Below are 24,216 nucleotides of genomic sequence, written 5' to 3'. Positions count from 1 at the left end.
TTTTAAGTGAATAAATCATGAACTGCTGCTGTTTAAGATGTAAAATCCTCCAGTGGAAAACTTATTTGTACAAAGCTCTGAAACTGGAGACTCCTTCTATAAAGGTGAAAAAAAATGCATCATGTCCATAAGGAAAATTACACTATACTTCCAGAAAAAGAAGAAGAGATAATTCAATTTTTAATATTCAATAATTAATTTGTTATGTCTTTATGTCACAAATAACATAGTGTGTGTGTGTGTGTGTGTGTGTGTGTGTGTGTGTGTGTGTGTGTGTGTGTGTGTTTTCTGGATCATTCTGTATCCTTCTTGAACTTTCCAGACAGAAATTGCAGGGCATGTGAACACTGCAGAAGTTGCTGGAGTCTTTGGCTAAATGTGGATTTTAAGAGGAGGGGTCTTTAGCCGGGTTGCCAGATTGATTACTTTTTCATTTCCATATTTTAGAAGATAACTAGCATTAGAATTCGTGTTTTTTATTACATCGTAGTGATTTATATTTCATATGAATAGCATATAGAATAAATATTTAGACCTTTCAGATACACCATGTATCAAAATGAAAAGCTCTCCTCAGTGTTCCCAAAATTCTTCAATGATGAAAAATCCAAGACACTTTTTTGATACATTTTTTCCAGATTTTTTTTTTTTTATTCTTTGTAAGTTTACTATAAATGTCCAAAACTCTTGGATATAAAGCTAGATGATGCTTGGATTAAGACATTTGATGAAAAAACGTATCTTAATATTAGACACTATATATGCCAGACTGAGCATTGACACCTAAACTGCTCGCTTGCCAAAAGAACATCTGGCCAGATCTCCATCGCTTTACAGCGTAGCTTGGAGTTCTTATCTTTTCTTCCTTTGTTATTATCAGCTACAACACCTCACCACTGTTTCTCTGCTTCTTATCTTATTTGTGTGGTTTTTTTTTTATAGATTTCAGGTATTTCTACTGTAAAGAAAAGTGCAACAATTCAGAATTAAACCCCTGTGTGTTCAGGAGCGTGTATTTTACAGACTCAGAGGCCACGCACCTGCAAATAACCAGGTTATTAATGATTTCCAAAGAAAATTAGCATGGACCCCTAAAGGTCTCCAGAGGACCCCACTTTGATATCTATAACAATTTCATCTTTTATTTACAATTTATTTCATTTCCTCATTACGTAACATACTGTACCAGTCTGCGTGTGAACATCTTCTTCATGTCTGATTAAATGGTGATAATCGTTGATATGTTCTTCTCTAATGGATTCTCAGGAACACAGCTCAGGTTTCAGCTTGGAAAGTGTATCAGTTCACTACACACCTGGAAGCTGCATTTCCTCGTCTACTGCTTTTCATTTTTATCCTGAATGATGTTAGAACTGTCATGAGACATTTAACGGCTGTCTGTCATCTGCTGCAATTCAACAAATGATCGGTTTCATTTCTCCTCCTGTCTTCTTGCTGTGTTTATAGCAATCTGGAGTGTTTTGTGTAACCGTGTGACGGCTTCCCATTGGTGGATTTTAGACGTTATGTCATAGGAACTCATCTTCGGCGTCTTCTGTTGCAGCTGCACCAATAATAAAACTACATTCATGTTAATCCAAATCAAATCAATAAAACATTGGTATTGAAGTGGATGTTTTAATAGTTTGTAGTTTAAACCGGTTTAATTTGATGGGTTGTGGATTAAACTGGATTCATTTGATGAGTTGTGGTTTAAACCAGTAAAATTTAATGGCTGTTGGTTTCTTCTTCTTCTTCTTCTTTCGGCCTCTCCCATTAGGGGTCGCCACAGTGGATAATCCTTCTCCATAACCCCCCCCCCCCCCTCCTCTAAACTGTTGGTTTTAAACCAGTTTAATTTAATGGGTTTAAACAGGTTTATTTTGGACATATTTAGACTGGCTGTTTATATTTAGACTAAAGTTTACAGGTAACTGGTTTATGCTACTGATCTTATTTTGACCTAGTTTGGTTTTGTTTGTATTTAGTTAAAATTTTGCTGAATGTTCAGTTGAAACTGATTTAATTTAGACCGGTTTAGTAAAATGTCTTGGTAGACTGGTTTAGATTTAATTAGTAAATTGTAAAAAAAAAAATTGAGTCGTTGTTTTAAAATGCTGTTTTCACATAGTATTTTGTAATAAGGTATTTTTTTAGTCATGTGACCCTTTTCAACTTAATACACACAAGATGGTTTTGGTCGTTTTGGTACTTGACATCCAGTTCAATACATAAACATCAACAGTTTCACATCCATAAACATCAACATCACTTTGTTTGTTGAGATTTTTTTTATGGTCCTAAATGTTCACTTTGAACTGTGTGGATTTAAAAAACCTGAAAGGAAATAAACACCTGGTGAAAAATTTCTGAAGTAATGTAATATTTTTTTTTACTTTTTGGTGTGTACAAGTGATTTTTGGGAAACGTGATTAATGTGAACGCAGTCGAAACGATCCCTTTATATTATACGGATTATATCTGTTCTCTATCCGGTTTTCGATGAGGGTTTATGGTCATACATCTGGCAACCCATCATTCTAAATATGGCAACCCAAACTCTTCATGCTCCATAAAACTGCTCCAGGACACTTTGGGCTGGAGACTTTACAAACACCGCAAGTGGATAGTGATCTCTAAGTGTGTGTGTGGTTCTTTTGAAACTTTTTAAAATTCCTTACTAGAGAATTTAATTATCTTTTGAGGAGTCTAGAAACTTTTTTTTCTTTGTAACTTTTTTTAACTTTTTATTGAACCCATTGAGAAGATGGCAGAAGGTGATTTCTACCCCCTGGGCAGCAGGCAGCGGATGGCGCGTGACCCGTTCTCCACGCACTTCATGGATCCGGACTTCTCCGTGCCCATGTCCTCGTTCCCGGAGGATCTGTCCATGGACTGGCCTGGCTGGGCGCGTCCCCGCCTCAGCGCGCGCCTCGCCACACCGTGGACAGGCTCAATGCGCTCCTCGTTCCCGCGTACCTCCATGAGCGCGCAGCCCGCGCGAGGCGCGCCGCCGACGGACTCGGACGAGCCGTGGAAGGTGTGTGTGAACGTGCACAGCTACACACCGGAAGAGCTCAGTGTCAAAACCAAGGACGGGTTCGTGGAAGTTTCCGGTGAGAAGAGTAGATTCTGATGTTGGTGGTCCATCAGTCATTTTCTTTCTTTCTTTCTTTCTTTCTTTCTTTCTTTCTTTCTTTCTTTCTTTCTTTCTTTCTTTTCTCTTTTTCTTCTTCTTCTTCTTCTTTCTTATTACAAAAAAAATCTAACACGCATTTTAATTTAACGTTGACAGTAAAATTATCACAAATGTAACATTCCCTCAGTCATAAACTTCTAAAAACTTTCCCATAAACTGTGTTCATGCAGTCCAGCTTTACTTCACACCATCAACTTTCATTCTTTAATCACACAAGAAAATGGTTTCATTTGATGGGTTTTTGGTTCAAACCGGTTCCATTTAATGGGTCGTGGTTTTAGTTTAGTTAAGTTTAGTTTAATTTTCCTGAATGTTCATTTAAAACAAATCTAAATTAGACTGTTTAATATTATATAATCAAAGTAAAATGTAGAAAATGGAGTCATGGTGGTCTTCTGTCCAAACACTCAGCATTGGGTTTGTTGTTTTGCACTTTTCTTTTTTAGAGTTTCAGATCAGACTGGTTTAATTCAGAATTTGAGTTTAGACTGGTTTAATTTATAATTTGAGTTTAGACTGGTTTAATTTATAATTTGAGTTTAGACTGGTTTAATTTATAATTTGAGTTTAGACTGGTTTAATTTATAATTTGAGTTTAGACTGGTTTAATTTATAATTTGAGTTTAGACTGGTTTAATTTATAATTTGAGTTTAGACTGGTTTAATTTATAATTTGAGTTTAGACTGGTTTAATTTATAATTTGAGTTTAGACTGGTTTAATTTATAATTTGAGTTTAGACTGGTTTAATTTATAATTTGAGTTTAGACTGGTTTAATTTATAATTTGAGTTTAGACTGGTTTAATTTATAATTTGAGTTTAGACTGGTTTAATTTATAATTTGAGTTTAGACTGGTTTAATTTATAATTTGAGTTTAGACTGGTTTAATTTATAATTTGAGTTTAGACTGGTTTAATTTATAATTTGAGTTTAGACTGGTTTAATTCAGAATTTGAGTTTAGACTGGTTTAATTCAGAATTTGAGTTTAGACTGGTTTAATTCAGAATTTGAGTTTAGACTGGTTTAATTCAGAATTTGAGTTTAGACTGGTGTGTGTGTGTGTGTGTGTGTGTGTGTGCTCACAGTGACTTGCACATTTTGTTGGTGCCTCTCTGACTCGTGCTGAGACACTTTAAGAAACATCACGCATGGGACAGAATTAGCCTTCAGGAGAACAGTCGCTCTGTTCGTGTCTATAAACAGCGTTAAAGCAGAGACACGAAAAGACGACGAGCCGAAATCCGCTACAATCAGAACTCTCTCAATGTCGCTTTCAACAGTCCTCAGTAAAATCTGTTGATTGAATTCACACGAGCTTTTCACACACTTCTGCTACAGAATGTGGATTATGATGTCGTCAGTAACGAGTTAAAAGGCTTGAGTTGTGTGAGCCAACTTCTGTAACTACAGGCAACATGATGATCCACAAACACAATGTTAACTATGCGATCAGATTCCTCTGCATTATCTGTGAAGGACACACACACACACACACACACACACACACACACACACACACACACACACACACACACACACACACACACAGATGCTTCATCTTTACAAAAAGCAGTAAATTGTGGAGGAATCATTTTAGGACGGTGCGCTCTGTGTGTGTGTGTGTGTGTGTGTGTGTGTGTGTGTGTGTGTGTGTGTGTGTGTGTGTGTGTGTGTGTTCTTGACATGCCATCACTCTTGTTAAGACAGTTGTTGTCCCATTCAGTGACTGATTCAGAAGTGTGTGTGTGTTTGGGGGTTGCACATATCTTGGCCAGACCAAAGACAGGAGCACACAACAATCTAACAGCTGCTGAGAGAGAGAGCGAGAGCGAGAGAGAGCGAGAGAGAGAGAGAGAGAGAGATGGACAGTGACAGAAGACAGAAACTATGAAACTAGGCAGACAGAAGAAAATAAATTGTCTATATACAAATAAGTAATGAATGGAAGGAGAGAGAGGAACAAAGAAAGAATGACTGAAAGAGGGGGGAGAGAGATAGAAAAGGCAGAGTTATTAAAAAAAAGAGAGAGAGAGAGAGAGAGAGAGAGAGAGAGAGAGAGAGAGAGAGAGAGAGAGGAAAGAAATATTAACGAATAGGAGAGAGAGAGAGAGAGAGAGAGAGAGAGAGAGAGAGAGAGAGAGAGAGAGAGAGCAAAACAAGGGCATTAATAAATGAATAGAAGCATGAAAGAAATAATAGCATGAGGGAAGAGAGAAAAGAGGAATGAAGACAAACAGAAGAGAGGGAGGAGAGTTTTACTCTAGTCATGGACTGAAAGTGCTGGGCGAACGTGTCTCTCTGATGCTCCGCTATAATATTTCCTCCCATGCGCTCCTATGGAGGTCAGAGGTCACAAACAGGAAGTGTGCTACCGTCTGTTTATCCTCGTATGGAAGCACTGAGCACTGAGAGCGAAATATTAAGGGTCACTTCATTTAGCAGCGATTTCACTTAAACTACTGAAGTGTGTGTGTGTGTGTGTGTGTGTGTGTGTGTGTGTGTGTGTGTGTGTGTGTGTGTGTGTGTGTGTGTGTGTGTGTGTGTCAAGTCAAGTCAAGTCAAGTCAAGTTTATTTGTATAGCGCTTTTCACAACAGACATTGTCTCAAAGCAGCTTTACAGAAAACAACAGTGAAGGTGAATTGTGTGCGTTTGTCCCTGATGAGCAGCCGTGGCAACAGTGGCAAGGAAAAACTCCCTTAGATGATATGAGGAAGAAACCTTGAGAGGAACCAGACTCAAAGGGGAACCCATCCTCATATGGGTGACATCAAAAGTTTGGTCATAAATCTTTCAACAATACAGAACAATTTGTGATCATCATAGATCCAGCATCAGCTTCTCCATGCCAGGGCCTTTAAACACTCGGCATCTACTTCTCCATGATCATCCATAGGTCCATAATCTTCACGAGGTGGGACGTGACTGGAGCTGGCCAAACCTCAGGATGCCTCGGGATGGGGAGAGAAAGAGAAGCAGTGGAGAGGAATTAGCGTAGCTGCTGTTCATGATATTAACAGCACAAGTTGATAATGTGCATGTAATCATATATTCTGGAGCACAAGGTTGTGATTGTGTGATTGTGTGAGTGTGTGTGTGTGTGTGTGTGTGTGTGTGTGTGGTTTAAAGTCAGTAACCCTTCTGCTGTTTTTTTCTCTGTTCAGGGAAACACGAAGAGAAACAGGATGAAGGAGGAATCGTAACGAAGAACTTCACGAAGAAAATTCAGTGAGTGTCCGTCTTTTATCATATATCACAATGTATCGTATCGTAGTGTATCACAACGACGTATAGTATCATAATCACATCATATATTAAATTAGAGCCGCAGCTATCAATTATTTTAGTATTATTTAAATTGGATTAAAAAGTCATTTCTTTATTAAAAAAATCTTTATTAAAATTTCGAAATTATGACGAGTCTCTTAAAATTAACGGTATTTTAAATTGCTATATTGTGACATGGATCAGAGCATAAAATGTGCATTCACGTGTCATCAAATCCACTCATATCTTATTGCAACATATTGTATCTTAGATTACCGATTCATATCATATAGTCACGTCTTATTTTATCATATTGTACCGCACCGTATCATAATAACGTCTTAGTATTTTTAGATGCGTCCCGGTGGAAAGTTTATTGTGACATGAAGTCTCATTATAGCATTATATCAGTCAGTATATATTAGTCATACACGTTTTGCCAGCATTGACACGATTATATTTAATATATATTTAACGTCACAGTAAAGTAAGAACACTTTCTCACTGCAGCTCCAGATAACGTCCCGTGGCGTGACAGCGACTCGTCCCACCCTCACAACACGTCTATAAATAACCGGCGTCTATTTTAGGTCACTCTTCTTTCTCACTGCATGGTTTAATGTGCACCTGGTTTTAGATCTCATACTGCGTTTAGGGTCCTGCTGACCTCTGACCTTTGTGCAACAACCAAATTCTGTATTGTGGTTGGACAGTTTTATTATAACAGCAGTTCAGCTGCGAATTAGAGGTTTATATTAATGTACAGATTCTTATACATTATCGTCTGTAAATGTGGATATTTGTCTGTCTGTCTGTCTGTCTGTCTGTCTGTCTGTTTATACAGTCATGTCTGTCTATCTGTCTGTGTATCTGTTTCTCTCGCCATCTATCTGTCTCCATGTCTGTTTCTGTCCATCTCTTTGCACGTGTATCTTTTCTGTGTCTGTTTATCTCTCTCTCTCTGTCTCACTTTCTGTCTGTGTACTGGTCTGTGTATCTCTCTGTTTTTACTGTATGGCGGTCTGTGTATCTCTCTGTCTCTGTCTGTCTTTGTATCTCTCTCTGTCTCTTTTTTTACTGTCTGTGTATCTGTGTCTCTCTTTCTGTCTGTGTATCTGTCTGTGTCTCTCTGTCTGTCTTTGTATCTCTTTGTTTCTCTGTCTGTCTTTGTATCTTTTTTTATGGTGTGTGTATCTGTTTCTCTCTCTGTGTGTGTGTGTGTGTGTGTGTGTGTCTCTCTTTCTGTGTGTGTCTCTCTCTGTGTCTCTCTTTCTGTGTGTGTCTCTCTCTGTGTCTCTCTTTCTGTGTGTGTCTCTCTCTGTGTCTCTCTTTCTGTGTGTGTCTCTCTCTGTGTCTCTCTTTCTGTGTGTGTCTCTCTCTGCGTCTCTCTTTCTGTGTGTGTCTCTCTCTGCGTCTCTCTTTTTGTGTCTCTCTCTCTCCGTCTCTCTTTCTGCGTGTCTCTCTCTCCGTCTCTCTTTCTGCGTGTCTCTCTCTCCGTCTCTCTTTCTGCGTGTCTCTCTTTCTGCGTGTCTCTCTTTCTCCGTCTCTCTTTCTGCGTGTCTCTCTCTCTCTCTCTCTGTCTCTCTTTCTGCGTGTCTCTCTCTCTCTCTCCGTCTCTCTTTGTGTGTGTCTCTCTCTCTCCGTCTCTCTTTCTGCGTGTGTCTCTCTCTCTCTCCGTCTCTCTTTCTGCGTGTGTCTCTCTCTCTCTCTCCGTCTCTCTTTCTGCGTGTGTCTCTCTCTCTCTCTCTCTCCGTCTCTCTTTCTGCGTGTCTCTCTCTCTCTCTCTCTCTCCGTCTCTCTTTCTGCGTGTGTCTCTCTCTCTCTCTCTCTCCGTCTCTCTTTCTGCGTGTGTGTCTCTCTCTCTCTCTCTCCGTCTCTCTTTCTGCGTGTCTCTCTCTTTCTGCGTCTCTCTCTCTCTTTCTGCGTCTCTCTCTCTCTCTCTGCGTCTCTCTCTCTCTCTCTGCGTCTCTCTCTCTCTCTCTGCGTGTCTCTCTCTCTCTGCGTCTCTCTCTCTCTGTGTGTGTGTCTCTCTCTTTGCGTCTCTCTTTCTGTGTGTGTGTCTCTCGCTGTCTACATTTACATTTGCACCCGTGTCCAAAGCGACGTACAAAAGTGCTTTGAGTCTCTATCAATGAATAAATCTACACTGGTAGAAAGTTGATAGAAATCCGACTACAACCCTTGATTTTTACAAAGCAAACTTGAAAAGTGTTAGTTTAAGTGTTTCAGAAAAAGGTTGGTCTTCAACTGTCGCTTAAAGATAGCCAGGGACTCCGCTGTACATCTAGGGGAAGTTCATTTTCCACCACCTCGGTGCCAGAACAGAGAAGAGCCTTAAAGTATACTGTACTGTTTGGCTGTCTGTGTATCTCTGTCTCTCTTTGTCTTTGTGTCTCTCTTTCGGTCTGTGTATCTCTGTCTGTGTATCTCCCTGTCTATCTGTCTGTCTGTGTATCTCTCTGTTTCTGTATCTCTCTGTCCGTCTGTGTATCTTCCTGTCTCTGTCCGTCTGTGTATTTCTTTGTCTGTCTGTCTGTCTGTCTGTGTATTTCTCACTGTCTACTGTCTATGTATCTTTCTGTTTGTTTGTATGTCTGATTTGTCTGCTTTATTTTTTCTCTTTGTTCTCCATTTATTGTTTTCTGCTTCTTCCCTCCACGTCTTTCTGCTACCCATCTATCTTTTAGGTTTCGCCTTTCATTCTTTTGTTTATTTGTCTCCCTGTCGTGTGTGTGTGTGTGTGTGTGTGTGTGTGTGTGTGTGTGTGTGTGTGTGTGTGTGTGTGTGTGTGTGTGTGTGTGTGTGTGTGTGAGGGGAGAGGGGAGACAGAGTTTCTTTCAGACAGTAGTTGGCAGTCCTACAGAATCGATACGAGAGATGAAATGATAATGAAAACTTCTTGCTGGGGGTAAACAGACTGCACTGATGCCTGCAGCTTCTAACGCTCAGATCATTTATCACACACACTCACACACAGGAAAACAACTCTACTGCCAGCGAGCGAGGGAGGGAGGGAGGGGGAGAGAGAGAGGGAGGGGGGGGAGAGGGGGGGAGAGGGGGGGGGGAGAGAGAGAGAGAGAGAGAGAGAGAGAGAGAGAGAGAATTTACCATGCTGTAATTAAGTATGCTATCAATTTGAAGGATACTATAACAAGAAAACAGAAAGAAAGAAAGAAAGAAAGAAAGAAAGAAAGAAAGAAAGAAAGAAAGAAAGAAAGAAGAGATACAAATCTACAAGGAAAGACAAGTAAATTAATAAAAAATTTAAAGAAAGAAAGAAAGAAACGAAAGTCCGAAAGAAATATGAAATGAAAAGGAAAGACATGATAGTGAAGGAAATTAAAAACTGATGAAAGAAAGAAAGAAAGAAAGAAAGAAAGAAAGAAAGAAAGAAAGAAAGAAAGAAAGAATTGTGAGTAAAGCGACAGAAGGATGTTGGTGCAGTCGCCAGTATAGTAACAGTTTGGAGTGTAATGAACTGAACGTTATGCAGAATATCAGCAGTCTCAGAACTCTGCTTAACCAATCAGATTCAAGAACTGAAACAGTTTCAGTCAGCTCTGATCTGTACAAACAGGAAATGACATCACCATATACGCCTGAGAGAAAAATATTTATATCATTAATTTGGCGAAAAACACACCAATGGAGTGTGAGTTAATGCTGAAGGAACACATGCTGTTAGATTGTGTGTGTGTGTGTGTGTGTGTGTGTGTGTGTGTGTGTGTGTGTGTGTGTGTGTGTGTGTGTGTGTGTGTGAGGATAAACACACTGGTGTTAGCTCACTGTAGCAGTGTGATGATAATTAAATAGCAACGACTCCTGAACTAACACTGATGTTTATTTTACAGTCCACACACTCGCCTTTACTACCTTATTGGGTCAGAGAGCCTGTGTGTGTGTGTGTGTGTGTGTGTGTGTGTGTGTGTGTGTGTGTGTGTGTGTGTGTGTTAACATGTTTTGTTTGTAAATGTAACTTCTAATTGTATTCCTTCGTATTTCCATCCTGACATTATGTTTAAAGGGATTTTAATTTGGTCATTTATGCTGATTGCTCTGGCCAAATGGCTAACACAAGTTTAGCGAGCTAAAAGTACAATTGTATTTCTGTAAATCGGCACTGCTAACACCCAGCTAGCTAGCTCATAAACGCTGACCTGACAGGATTTCTGAAAGGAATTTGTGGCTTTAAATTCTTCAAGTTTATCGTTTTGTCTCCTAGCACGAGATATTTGTGTCACAGGATTTCTATGATTTTGAAAACCAATATTCAGTTTTTTTACTGATAAAGCTAGCTAGCTTTCAAACGCTGACCTGAGAGGATAAAGTTTGTGTAAATTATTGTTGAGGTGAGCAAAAAAAACGCCTCTCGTTTTATTAGCATAGCCAACGTTACATGAACTAGCCGGCGCGCCGCTAAGGAGTAACCCCTTTGACTTTCTGTAAAACCAAAGCGAGTGTGTTGCGAGTGTTTGTGTGTGTGGGGGTGTTCCTGAAGGATCTAGAATGTTCCATACCTCCAATTCCCATCCTGAAATGTTGCAATAAGAGATGGTGTCAGGGAGGGGATCTGTCAATGACACTGCACATTCATGTTGAAAGCGAGTTCCACCCTCACACACACACACACACACACACACACACACACACACACAGAGGGAGAGAATTACACACACACAATCTTTTACACACAATTCTTCATACACACGCTCTAGCAGACTCGTAATCTTACACACACACACACACACACGCTCTTACACACTCTTACTCTCACTCATTGCACACAATTACACACACTTTTATAGATTCTCACACACACACACACACACTTATTCACAATCACATAAACGTTCTTACACACACACACACACACACACACACACACACACACACACACAATTTGTTCCTTGCCATTATTTTTTTTGTTTTCTTTCTCTCCCTACCATGTTTCCCCTCTCTCTCTCTCTCTCTCTCTCTCTCTCTCTCTCTCTCTCTCTCTCTCTCTCTCTCTCTCATTAAAATTCCACTCTGATTTGTAAAGTGTGCAGATGGAGATTTCAGGTTATAATGTTCAAATCAGGTTGCCATTTTTGTCTGTTTGGGAACAGACTATTTCTGAACCCAACACCTGCATCTCTCTCTCATACACACACACACACACACACATACGCACATGCACAAAGTGCAAAATGGTGAACTCAGGACATACATCAGGAATGATCCTTCTTTCTGTGTGTGAGGAACAAGTAAATAACACACCCTGAGTTTCAGTGAAGATTCCAAGAACCAGCTGAACATTCATTTCGTGGTCATGCCGTCCTGTAAATCCTGTAACTGAGACGAGCTTCTTACAGAAAAATACGATCTTTTAAAATGTCCATCCCTGATATTCCAGTTCAGATACAGAGAGACTGTAGATGTAATGTACTATAGGCTGTATTTCACCGTATATGCTGGATAAAAGGAGCAAGAAAGTGAATGAAAAAAAGATAAAACATGAATGATAAAGTAAGTAAGATAAAAAAAAAGGGAAGGATTGAAGAAAAAAGCTAAATTTAAATAAAATAAATCAAGAGAATGAAAAGAATAGAAGCAGATAAATATATGGAGATGAAAAAAGTAATAGAAAGACAATAAAGAGACAAAATAAAGAAAAACAAATGGATGAATATGACAAAGAGCAAAAAAAACAAAAGCATGAAGGAAAGAAAGACAGAATGAGATGATGAAGAGCATAGAGAAAGATGGAAAGACTGTTCAAAAGAAAGATAAGAAGTAAGAAATGAAGGAGAATAATTTACTGAAAGCAATAGAAATAAAAAGCTAATATATTAAGATTAAGAATAATAAAATGAAAAAATTTAAGAAAAATGGACAACAAAGAAAAGAAAGACAAAAATAAGTAATAAAAAAGATGCAAAATTTTGGGAAAAGAAGGAGAAAATAAAGATAAAGAAAATAAAGAAAGCAAGAGGGGGAAAAAATTTAACAAAGTGACAATAAAGATCAGAAATTAGGAAAGAAAGACATCGAAAAAACAGTTGAAAAAGAAAGACAGAAAAGAAGTACACCAATGGAAAGAGAGAAAAAAATAAAGAAAGGAAAATAAAAAAATGGCTGAGAATAAAACATGAACAAACAAATAAGTCCGGAAACAAATAAGCGAAAATAGGAGGAAAATGAAGGAAAGAAAAGGAGAAAAGACCAATATATATATATATATAATTTCCTGACTTGCAGCTAACATCTCTCTTTTTATTTCTCTCTCTTGTGTTGCGTAGGATCCCGGTGGACGTGGACCCGCTCACGGTGTTTGCATCTCTTTCTCCTGAAGGAGTGCTGATCATCGAGGCGAGGCAGACGCCTCCATATTACCTGTACAGTAACGAGGCTCCGGCTGAGCCCATGGAAGAACAAACCAAACCACAGGAACCTTGCATGGCTTAAAGCTCCTCCGAGTCGGTGGTGTGTGTGGGCGAGATGTGATTTTGTACTAAAATCTTACCACAATTTCCAACTTGAAACATTGTTTAATGTAAATGAATCGCTAAAACTTTGTGAAAACCTAGCGTGTGTTGCTAAGACCAGATAAAGATCGCCAAAAAGTGATGCTAATCTCTGGTATAAGGGGTAAAAAAAAGACATTAGAGGAGTGTTTTTTGGGATAAATGATGACGTAGCGAGGGTGGGGTGCAGATAAATGACATTGCGTTGCTCTCCCTGGTTGCTAAGTTACCTAGCTAACAGTACCCTCTGTCATTTTATGGTAGCTTCAATTACATAGCTAAGTTACAGTAGCGTTATCAGTTAACAAATTATGCAACAACATTATATCAGATATTTTTTATTGATTTGTTTATTTTATTTGTATTTATTTGGAAAACACAAAAGGCTAAAGATCTTTAAAATATGATGCTAATCTGAGGTCAAGGGGGTTGAAGATATCGTTTAGAAGAATTATACAAATATAACACGTGTTTTTCTTTTCCATGGAGTCAAATAACCTCTCGCATTAGCTACCTAGCATAAAACATCCTATGCTAGCTTGATCCAACTGGCTAGCATAACATTCTCATCCATCATATAATACGATCACATTTACCTCAGCTTTTCCCTGAGACAAGGATTTAATTTAATTTCAAATATCTGTCTACCACACATGGGTACACAAAAGCTAAATTTCATCAAAAATTGTATGCTAATCATGAGGTAGAAATTATAAAAGCGATAGTTTGGAATAAATAATGGTGTAAAATAGTGAACGTGTGGTGCAAGTTAAATTATATTTTGTTGCTCAAACCTATTTTCTTTTGCAAAATTAGCTAGATAACAGGAAAATTTTCTGTGCTAGCTTTATTCAGCTGTCTAGGTTAGCATTTCTAGTAAGCATATAACACCAGCAATTTGCCTCAACTGACCAAACGTGAGGTTTTCATTTCATATAGAAAATCAACCTCAATCAAACAAGTATGCAAATGGCATCATGGTATGTTTTTCAGTAACCTCGTAAAGGGTCAGAATGATGACTTTTCTTCAGAATATGTAACAAATCCGGAGCATAGTTCATATTTTCGTGAACATTATTGAACTCATGAATGTATTAATCGTGTATTAGCTGAATGTCTAACACTGGTGTCTTTGATTGAAGGTTATCGCAAGCTAATAAAATTAGCATCCAGTTATTTTCCAATGCAAGAATGGACACGGAAGAACTTAGCAATAATGGATTAGCTGTAGCATTTGCGTTTATCGAAATCTAATAAATCGAAATAGGCAGTGCAGTTGATGAATAAATTCGTAATCATAACAAGCGTCAAATAATACATGCCTACATACATTCATTTTGTTTTTAGCTTTAACTAAATTAGCAAAGTTTTGCTAACTTTCTGTGGTAATTTTAACTCTTTGGATAACTATAAGTGAATATATGAGTTGTTGCTTGAAATTACCTCAGAACTTTTTCTTTTTTGCCTCATGAACAGTGTAGCAGCCCATTGTATGCCTTAAGAAAGCAGGGAACTGTTAGCTTTAAAGCAGTTTTTACTGCTTTATATGTTATTTTTTTTAAATAAAGTGACAAGGTGAGAACATTCTACACATCACCAGGTTGGAAACAGGTTGTACGGTGCAGAGTTGGAGGTCAATTTCTATAGAAAACAATCAACAGTAAAAATGGTTTAATTTATGAAGAAGGATTGTGCGATTCTAGGAAGTAGTGTACTCTACAGACAGAATGTAGTGTGTGTGTGTGTGTGAGAGAGAGAGAGTGTGTGTGTTTCTGAAAGTGAGTGTGTTATACGGTGCCTGTCATTGGAAACTTTTATGGTTTTTGAGAGGTCCTTGCATGTTTTTTTTTGCTTCTATACAACAAACAAGGTCATTTAATTGTATTAATTAGGCAATAAAAGTAGGTTTTGGATGAAATACGTGTAGCTATGCCACGTTCTGCTTCACACATTTTTGTTTATATTTGGAAAATATGCCAACTCTAACTAATTTATACAATAAGTTCAAATAGTAAAAGGAATCCTGAACTAACATGGCTACCATTCCATACTTCAACACCATGCAATACCATCTGGACTGCAGCTTGTTGGAAGGTCTGAGTTTTGTGATTTAGAGAGCAGACAGTCGTCTGGAGTGATTTCTATCATGGAATGGCCTGCCTAGTCACCGCACCTAAATCCTATTGAACTGCTCTGGGATTAATTGGATTACAAGAAAGAAATTTCCAACTAGTGAAGAACATCTTTGGGAAGTTTTACAAGAGGCATGTCAAAGTATTTCAGCTAAAAGTTTTGAAAAACTAATAGTTCGGATGATAAGAGTATGTAAAGTTGTTATTCATGCTAAAGGAAGGTTTTTTCAGTGGAAAGAAAATAAAATCTGGACATTAATATCTTCATAGCATCACATTACCTTGTTTGTTGCATGGAAACAAAAAGAACATGCATGTGTCTCTCAAACACCATAAAAGACCAGGTGTTTTCCATACAGCCACTGTATTTTTTTTGGGGGGTAGGGGTTTTAGTTTTTCCCTGGAGATGCAGTGTGTTTTGTAACTAAACATATTTAACCTTACTATTAAGGTTATAGACTATTATCCTTTTAATTTATGAACAATTGATTTTATCTTCAGTGGTTTCCAATTTTATTATTTGGTGTTTTTCTTTTCTTTCTGAAACTTCATTCGGTGTAAATATACTGTTTGTAACAGAGAATTCTATACAATAAATTGTCTTACAAAAAAAAAGGCTTTCCTTATCCATTTGATGTATTTTCTAAAAATGTTTTTTAGGTGAAAGACTTTCCCCAACATTAAATATTAAATTAAGTTAATTTGTATAGCACTTTTTTCCATTGGTCTCAAAGCAGCTTTACACAGTTAAATAAGCAATAAGGTTATATAAAAGAATATTGCCTATAAGTTGGTTTCTTATAATTGTTTATCCCGGCAAGTAAAAACGCAGCGTTTTGTTCCCTTAGGGAACTAGGGTTACATACGTAACCTAAAGTCGTTCCCTTTCAGGAACTCGAGCGGTGTCGGAAAGCTTTGGGAACGAGAGCCAACCATTTCCTGATTAGTGTGATTGAACACAACTGAGTTGAAGGACAGAGGTGCCAGAAGTGGCACCGAGGTCAAAGTTGTAAAACCTGGTAAAGGTGAGCGGGGGGGACCACCCCACAGCGTCACAGAGGTCTTGGAGGGACACTCCAGAGGACCAAGCCTTAGAGGCTGCCACACTTTGGGTCGAGTGAGCTCTGACTTCGAATGGAGCTGGGACAGGCCATGGGACGATCGAGGGCACCACGTAACGCGCTCTAGGGTGCAGGAAGGCACTGGTCATGCCTGGAGTAAACTCCAGGAAAGAGGGGGCCCACAGAGAGGACCAGTAAATCACCTACTCTCCTCAGAGAGCAGATGGCCAGCAAGAAAGAGGTCTTGATGGACAAGTGCCTCCACGAAGTTTTGGTCTAAAGACACTATGGCCAGGTCCCAACCAGGCACTCTGGGACATAGATTATCTCCATATGTGCTCCAAGGAAGGAACAGTTGTGAACCGGCGACAAAGTCATAGACGGCCGAAGCTCATTGATGAACATGGGAAGAGAAGGTTGGTCTGTGTGGTCCGATCCAACAGCTCAAACTGCTGAAGAAGTTCATGCTGTAATGATCGATGGGTCACGACTTTTAGCAGCAACAGAGGACTAACACAATATTGAGCAGGTGGTCATAATGTTATGCCTGATCAGTGGCCATAAAGTGGGCAAAAATGTATTTAAAAATAAAATACTGAATACTGAACCTTACCTTTAAGTGTATTAAAATAAACTACAAAGTACAGCAGCCACACCATGTATTAAAATAAACTACTGTATTTTTGTATTATAAAAAATACTAAATAATACTTTTACAAGGAAACATGAAATTTCTTTGCGAAACTTCCATCAATTTGCCTATTTGATCTGTTCCTTTACCATTACACTGTTGATTAAGTAAACAATGTTTGATAGAAACAGCTTCTCTCAGGTTGAGTCACGCATAAATCTGACATACGCAACCAGGTAACAAATTAAATATTCACATAAATATCCCTGTGATCTCCCAGATGAAGGTTAGTTTTAAAGTAGCCAACAGTTTAATGTTTAACAGTTTAACAGACTCATAATTGTATCGTAATTTAGGTAATTTGGTGTTTGGTAACGAGGGGCTACATTTCATCAGCAACACCGACTCAATGGCATACAAGTCATTCAGAAGAAGACGACTGATAGCACTTACATTCATAGCAACTAGTTTCTAACTAATTCATTGTTTGATTGTTAATCATAAATATGTAATATATTATGTTTCAGGCAGTCGTTCATGCAAAATCATGATCCTACTAAACAGCTACTTCACTTAGGGTCAAATATTTATTTATCATTCATTGGACGCCTGTTAGAAAGTTGGCAGCCTGCAGGTTTCTTACCTTAACCAACCTTCTTCTATATGGATCCGTTTTCTGTTCTGATCTCAACAAGTGTGAGCAAAATATTGCGTTGGCACCAGGGGCTGCGTTTTCATGATGTCATCATGTAGAAGTTCTTACAAAGTATTTTACAGTCTTTTAAAACTACAAAAATACAAAACACTAAAGAATTGATATACAAAATATGAAGCCATTTTGATCGACCCTCTAAAATACAAATGACAAAATCCTATTTTATATTTAAAATATGTATTTGAAATACTGGCCATCCCTGCTGGTTGGTGTGTATATTTACACACACTCACATACACAAAATAAACTAATAACTAATTGATCACAATGTACAAAGAAAATAGTTTTTTTATTTCTGAAAATTTTCCTTCCTGCCTCATTTCTTTATTGTATGATAAGTATGAATGTTTGTGTTAAAGCAGGAGTCTTTACGCAGAAATAAAAAGAAAAGAATCGGACGTATATGTGCTTTGGTTTTATTTAGCGCTTCAAAGTTACACGTTACAGCAAACTGGTTCTCAGATAACTAATGATCACTAAACTCATGAATTGGCTGAAACAAGGCAGAGTGGAGTATTTTTTTATCAATCTTTCCAAGCAGTCGTCTTCATCTACTTGACATGTTCCACCTGCTCTTCAGCCTGTTTGATGTTCTTAAACGGGATCTCCTCCTGAGCGCTAGGATGCTGGCCCTCTGCTTCACGGCTCAGCAGGCCTTCTTCCACCTCCGCCTTCTGGATTTGTTCTTTCTCTTCCTTTGCTTGGACCTCAGACTCCATCTCAGACGTCACTGTTTCTGGATCTTGGGGAACTTGGGGAGCTTGAGGATCCTCGGTTTTTGAATCCAGCACCTCTTCTTTGGCTGCAGCTGAATCCTAATAATGTAATAATAATAATAGGAAGGAGTGGAGATATTTATGAAGATGTGTTGTAGATGCATGATCATGATTAGCCATCTCAATTATGTTTATGCTAACCCTAGACATATAGGTTATCTTTCTAGCTAACAACAGGTAATGGAATTTGATGTTATTTATAAATTATATTTCCATGTACAAATAGATATTTAAAAAATGTAAAGATTGCAATTTCAAGTCACTTACAGCTACGTCTACTTTGTGTTCCTCTCTCATTTCTCCATCTTGCTGGCTTGCGATGGCTTCCTGTCCCTCCACAATTTCTGGAGCATCAGTTAGGCTGCTTGGCTGTTGAATCATTTCATCAGTGCCTGAAGTGTCACCTTCAGGCTTTTCTGCAGGAGTAGAAATGACTCCCTCTGCTATCTCTGCCTGTGCAGGCTGGTGGCCATCTTGTTTTTGGTCCTTTGAAACCAGTGCCTCTGTCTCATCCTGGAAAATAAAGGAAAATCTGTAGGGGGAATGGGAGTGGTCTCTCCATAGTATAAACACTGCTCTATTCAATCACTGCTGGTTATTTGTAATGTCTTGTAATAGAAAAAGTGGAATGATGATTGATTTTAGAAACAACTATGCAGATGTATATGTCTGGCTTTTTTTAATTATTTTTGAAATCCTATTGGATTTGGCTAGAAATGCGTTTTTTTTTTTTTGTAAAAATTGCTGCCTGGTTAATAATTGCGATGCTTGAAATCTCCTTTTATTATATTGCTTTTTTTTCCCAAACACCTGGGTTTTCTGTTTTTTTTTTTACGAAATCACACATGAATAATTACTTTTGCACCATAAATCAAAAATCCCAATATTTATATATTATCAAAGGTGGAATGAAACGAATTACATTTACTCGTTTTATTGTACTTCTTTTTAAAGTAGTTTTTAAAATCTGTAATTTTACTTTTACATAAGTATGTTTTGTTTGAAGTATTGTACTTAACTACATTTTAAATCATATCAGTTACTGGGGGGAAAAAAATCAAAATAATAAAGTCATTGCGATTTCTATCATTTTCATAAATTACATGATAACGAAATTTTTTTGGTTTTTTTGCTGCAAACATGCAGAACTACTGGACTGTAGTGTTTTTTTAATTTATTTATTTTTTATTATTGCACTTAAATTTTTTTTTTAAAGTGTTCTTTCAATTACTGCAAAAACAACTAGTTTGAGATGATTATCACATTGTCCTTGTGTTGATCTTCAAACCAGTAACTTGTCCTAATAATAATTTATTACTCTTTCCATCTCTGTGCATTCTAACCTTTTTTCTCCGCTGTCTATTGTGTGATAGAACGACATTGGATTTTTCGAACAACACAGATGTTGTAATAACTCTAGATAACGTCAAAGAACCTGCCTGGACTGGGATTGTAACATCAGCCGGTGTTGCAATGTCTGGCAACGCAGCTTTAATGGTAAGAACTCCATCTCCAGTGACGCATGTGCGTATACTCTGAACTTCAATTCCAGCAGGAAGCCTGGTGTAAAGTCAAATAAATCTTATAACCAACACTGAGGTTAGATTACAGCGATGATGAGTTTGCGGAATCGCAGCCTCACAACTCACTTGTATTTCCTAAGGAAAAATCTCGAGATGTAGCCATGCTCATCTTGCCTCTCGTCATGTTTTCCTGTGGTGACAAAACAGCGATATTGACATCATCCGTTTCCATTAAAAAAAATTCTAGATAATTCTAAGAAAGTCACTGACCTTCAATTTCCAGGAAGCCACCCTGAGTTCTGACCGTGATGTCAGACGGAGCAAAATGATTCACATCCAGGGTCACGGTCCACCTGTTCTGCTGGGTGGACACCTCAGAAACGCCTCCACCTACCTCTCTGTGCACCTTTGGGCTAATTTGGGCAAATCCAGGCGCTTGGGAGTATCCAGGCCATGACGAGGTGTGTAGCTTCCTAAAAATGCCCTCCATCCAGGTTAGATCTCTGAAGTCCATGATGGGAGGAAGGCCAAAGTGCTGGTTGTAGAGCAGACTGGGCTGCCAGCTGTAACCGGGAGGGTGTGACTGGGTGTCACAACACATCTGGATCTCATCCTTGGCGACCATAGTCTTGGTGTTTGTGTCTTCCATGGTAAAAGTTTGGGTTAGTTTGATCGTCTTCTCTTATCTGAGGCAAAGTGCTGCTTCTGGACTTCCTGTCACCTCCTTATATACCCCTCCCGGGCCTTTTAGCACATCACGAGAAGCTCTGCTGATGCTAAGCGAGGAGAATTTATGGTGTTGGTGACTGAGAGAGAGCAAGAATTGTTGCCACACTGTTGCTATTGATGCTAATTTAGAGATATTTATAGACGTTAAAGGGAAAACGGCAAATAGCTGAGGGATGAGGCACATCATCCAATGTGATCTCCGGCTAACACCGAGATGAGCTTTGTCACTTAGCGGTGATCATTAGCATGCTACAGAGATCACGACAACTGCAAGCAGGAGCCGCATGCTAGTTAATTAACTGTGAAATTTGGTCTGGCAGAAAGGCTATGACAATGACTAAGCAGAAGCGAAGTTTTCAGCCCCTCAGTGGGATCACCCTGGGTATGCGGCAGGGTAATTTTCAGGAGAGAATGAGACAGGTGGAGTTTCTGAATCCCTATTTTTAGTTTAGACTTATTTAAAAAATTTTAATCATCAGCATATATATCGTATATACGTTCAATACAACAGGAAACACAACATTTCACAGATTATTGATTTATAGCATTAAGGAATAAATGTCATAAAATAATAAAAGTTATTTCGAATTTGATGGCTGCAACACGTCCCAAAAAAGTAGAAAAATCTAAAGTGTTAATAAAATGGAACAGTTGAAGAAACATTTTGCAGCTAATAATTTTACAGGTCAGTAAGATGACTGGGTATGAATAGTGTATACTAAAGAGGTGGAGTCTCTCAAATAAAGATGGGCAGAGCTTCACCTGTTAAAGACTGTGTCTACAAATTGTGGAACAATTTCAGTATAATGTTCCTCAATGTAACACTGCAAAAGAATGGAATATCTCATCGTTTACAAAACATAATATCATCAAAAGTTTGAAAGAATCTGCATTAAAAAAGGAAATCGCTACATGGGCTCATTTACACCTTCGCTGCCTGTGAACACAGTTTGCCATGTTTGCCATGATGCCTTTAAGAAGGCATGCGTGAACATGATCCATCCTCTCTGTGCCAAAGCTCATTTAAAATGTACTGAGCCAAGTGGAAAACTGTTCTGTGGTCAGACGAATCGAAATAAATACATACATACATACACACACAATTATGTTTGGAGAACCACCACATATAGCTGGAAAAATTGGGTGTCCCAATACTTCTATAATGTGAATATAATTCACTATACTTAATTTTTTAAAGTCAGCTTTTATGCTGTATATTTGTGTAAATAAGCTGTTTCCTGGTTATTTAAAACCACTCTGAGCACTTTAACCCCTGGACAGAAGACAGCATTTTTTTCTCCACTCTAACCGGTTTTTAATGGACATGTTGCTATTGGAGACGAGACACACAACAGGACCCAGAGCCATTTTACCCCTACATATACACTAAGGGGCAGTTCGGTCTCATGTTCTCCAGGCACTCTGTATACTCTGTAGAAGAACATGCATAGTATGTTCTGATTTCTTTTCTTTCTTTTTTTTTTTTTTTCGAAGTTGTGTCCATTGTTTTGGATTAGAAAACAGAACACAATGCAACAAATACTTCAGCAGGGCCACAGTTTGGATCCTGGACAGCCTTTAAGGAATGAGGCGCTTTACATGAAGCCGAAAAGCTGGGAGGAGGAATCCTGGAAGAAGTTCCACCACAAGCACAAGCAGGTGTTTGGACAAATGTTTCAGCTGCAGGAAAAGGAAGTGAAGGAGGTAAATAATATTACAGTTGATAGATGTTTGGTTGTTTTGTTGACACTCACAATCACATGTATTGTGTGTCCGTGGAGTGTATTAAGAAAATGTTTTATTACTGTAAACATGGATACATTTATCAATTAATTATTCCAAAAAGAGAAACTTATAGAGATAAAAGAGATAGATAGATAGATAGATAGATAGATAGATAGATAGATAGATAGATAGATAGATAGATAGATAGATAGATATGTGGATAGTACACAGAATGATTATAAATAAGAAAGAAAAAAAGAAAGAAAGAAAGAAAGAAACATGGAGACATGGTATAAGCTCACTATTGTTACATGGCACTGTGTAAATCTCCGCACACTTTAAGCACACTTTAACACACTATTTGTGGTCAGTAGAGAGAAACCCGAAGTGCTTTCTAGACTCCGGTGTTGAATATGAGCAGATTTACTGCAAATAGGATCATCTATCAGAGAGAGGGAAAGCAGGGACAGGAGAGACAGAGCAGCCAGAGGATACAGCTCTGTCTGAAAGAAGCCACATTTGTCAACCACAAGGCCTTTGGCACATCCGGGCGAATGTTTTTTTTCATGAACATGACAGCACTGATGGATGCAGACTTCAACACAATGGCCTGGTGGCAGGGTTTGGGGAGGAACAGTACAACATTTACATGTATGATGAGTAGCTGAAATGTCCTGTTTATATCAAATATGCATTTAATTAAATGGATTCAATCCGATTATCAATCTTATGCTCTTTGGTTTATTTTTTTTACAGTAGTCTAATATCGTTTCATTCATTTCGATTAACCACATGCTAGCAATGTTATACCCAGTATGCTAATGACAGTGTTAGTTAAGCTAACTAGTTCACTGGCTTACAGTACATTAGCATTTACTTACGCTAATCTTATCAAGCTTTAAGATTCGTATTTTCAGACAGATACATTATACACTGGACATAAGTGTTGGGACACCTGATTCTTCTAGCCATATGTGGATGTCTTTGGATGCTGCAGCATAAAATTTTCCCTTTACTTGAACTAGGAGACCTAAATCTGTTCCAGAATGACAATATTGGCAAAATTCTGACCCCAACCCTATTAAACACCTTTGGGATGAATGTGAACACTGACTGCACCCCAGGCCTCCTCACCTTCTCATCTACATCAGTACCTGACTGGCTGAATGAGCACAAATTTCCACAAACACATTCCAAAATCTAGTGGAACATCTTCACTAAATGTGGAATGGAATGTTTAAAAAGTATCCATGCTAACAAGCATTCTTTACAATCTAAGTATTTCTAAACCTTTACTTTTTACTTTGATAGCATTTAGTTAGCAGGGGACACGCTAGTTTATTTCTGATATTCCATAGCTAGTATATACAGGGCGTGTCAAAAGCTTGAGAACAGCTAGACCTTAAGGGTTTTTTAGAGACCCATATTCCTTTTGTTTCTATGCAGCAAACTTAGTAACAGTTTGATGATTTACTTCAGCCAAACAAATATTTAATTGTAAAGATTTAAAACTTTATTTTCATTGAAAAATCCTCCCTTCGGTATGCTTTGGTACGCTTCGGCTCATGGTTTTGTTGTATGGTGAAGTCAGTTCTAATGAGCCGCAGCCCAGACGGAATTACATGGTGTTGAAGTATGGAATAAGTCTCCAACCTTCCCTGCTCCAAAACAACCCCAAACCATTAACCTCAGTGTTTGAGTGTGTGATTGTGATACAGTCTGCTCATATCTTCTCTCATGTTCTCCGTCCTACACTAGTTCTTCTGTTAGAGACAAAAGATGTTCCATTTGGACTCATCTGTCCACAAAACCTTCTTCCAGTCATTCACTGTCCAGTTTTTTTTTTCTTTTATGTGATTTGTTAAACAGAAACAAAAGGATCATGCATGTGTCTCAACAACTATAAAACTGGGTGTTACAAATTTTTTGAAAAAGATTTTTCATGCATGCC

General features: G+C 38.2%; 3 protein-coding genes across 7 annotated transcripts in view; 2 read left to right on the top strand and 1 right to left on the bottom strand.

Moving 5' to 3' along the window:
- The first annotated feature begins 2,533 nt into the window (after positions 1–2,533).
- Positions 2,534–15,720, top strand: hspb8 (heat shock protein b8). Of its 2 annotated transcripts, XM_083527488.1 has the most exons (4): positions 2,534–2,640; positions 2,768–3,116; positions 6,365–6,428; positions 12,749–15,720. In XM_083527488.1, the coding sequence occupies exons 2-4, from the start codon at positions 2,768–2,770 to the stop codon at positions 12,912–12,914; spliced, it is 579 nt and encodes a 192-aa protein (XP_083383614.1). In that variant the 5' UTR covers positions 2,534–2,640; the 3' UTR covers positions 12,915–15,720. The 2 variants fall into 2 exon arrangements, with proteins under 2 accessions (XP_083383614.1, XP_083383613.1); XM_083527487.1 differs by having other exon boundaries at positions 2,538–3,116.
- Positions 15,721–17,912: 2,192 nt separating this feature from the next.
- LOC310718646 (uncharacterized protein) lies at positions 17,913–19,615 on the bottom strand (the record flags this gene model as incomplete). The annotated part of the gene is made up of 3 exons (XM_083527557.1): positions 17,913–18,327; positions 18,556–18,801; positions 19,607–19,615. 3 exons carry the CDS (start codon positions 19,613–19,615, stop codon positions 18,064–18,066), a joined length of 519 nt encoding a protein of 172 aa, XP_083383683.1. The 3' UTR covers positions 17,913–18,063.
- Positions 19,616–19,719: 104 nt separating this feature from the next.
- Positions 19,720–24,216, top strand: part of LOC310718513 (coiled-coil domain-containing protein 60-like) — a 28,727-nt gene continuing 24,230 nt past the window's right edge. For 3 of the 4 annotated variants that reach the window (XM_083527391.1, XM_083527390.1, XM_083527393.1), the window contains exons 1-2: positions 19,720–19,785; positions 22,035–22,244. In XM_083527391.1, the coding sequence (XP_083383517.1) occupies positions 19,762–19,785; positions 22,035–22,244 (234 nt within the window). In that variant the 5' untranslated portion in view covers positions 19,720–19,761. The remainder of the gene's footprint in view (positions 19,786–22,034; positions 22,245–24,216) is intronic. The other variant, XM_083527392.1, reaches the window with a different exon arrangement.

This window comes from Silurus aristotelis (genome assembly GCF_946808225.1).
Source record: "Silurus aristotelis genome assembly, chromosome: 23".
Taxonomy (NCBI): domain Eukaryota; kingdom Metazoa; phylum Chordata; class Actinopteri; order Siluriformes; family Siluridae; genus Silurus; species Silurus aristotelis.
Note: the sequence above shows the minus strand (reverse complement) of the source record. Positions and strands in the feature narration are given on the sequence as shown.

Coding starts and splice junctions, on each gene's coding strand:
- hspb8 (XM_083527488.1), top strand. CDS start 2,768: ATGGCAGAAGGTGATTTCTACCCCCTGGGCAGCAGGCAGCGGATGGCG. Junction 3,117..6,364: donor CGGGTTCGTGGAAGTTTCCG/GTGAGAAGAGTA, acceptor TTCTCTGTTCAG/GGAAACACGAAGAGAAACAG. Junction 6,429..12,748: donor AACTTCACGAAGAAAATTCA/GTGAGTGTCCGT, acceptor TGTGTTGCGTAG/GATCCCGGTGGACGTGGACC.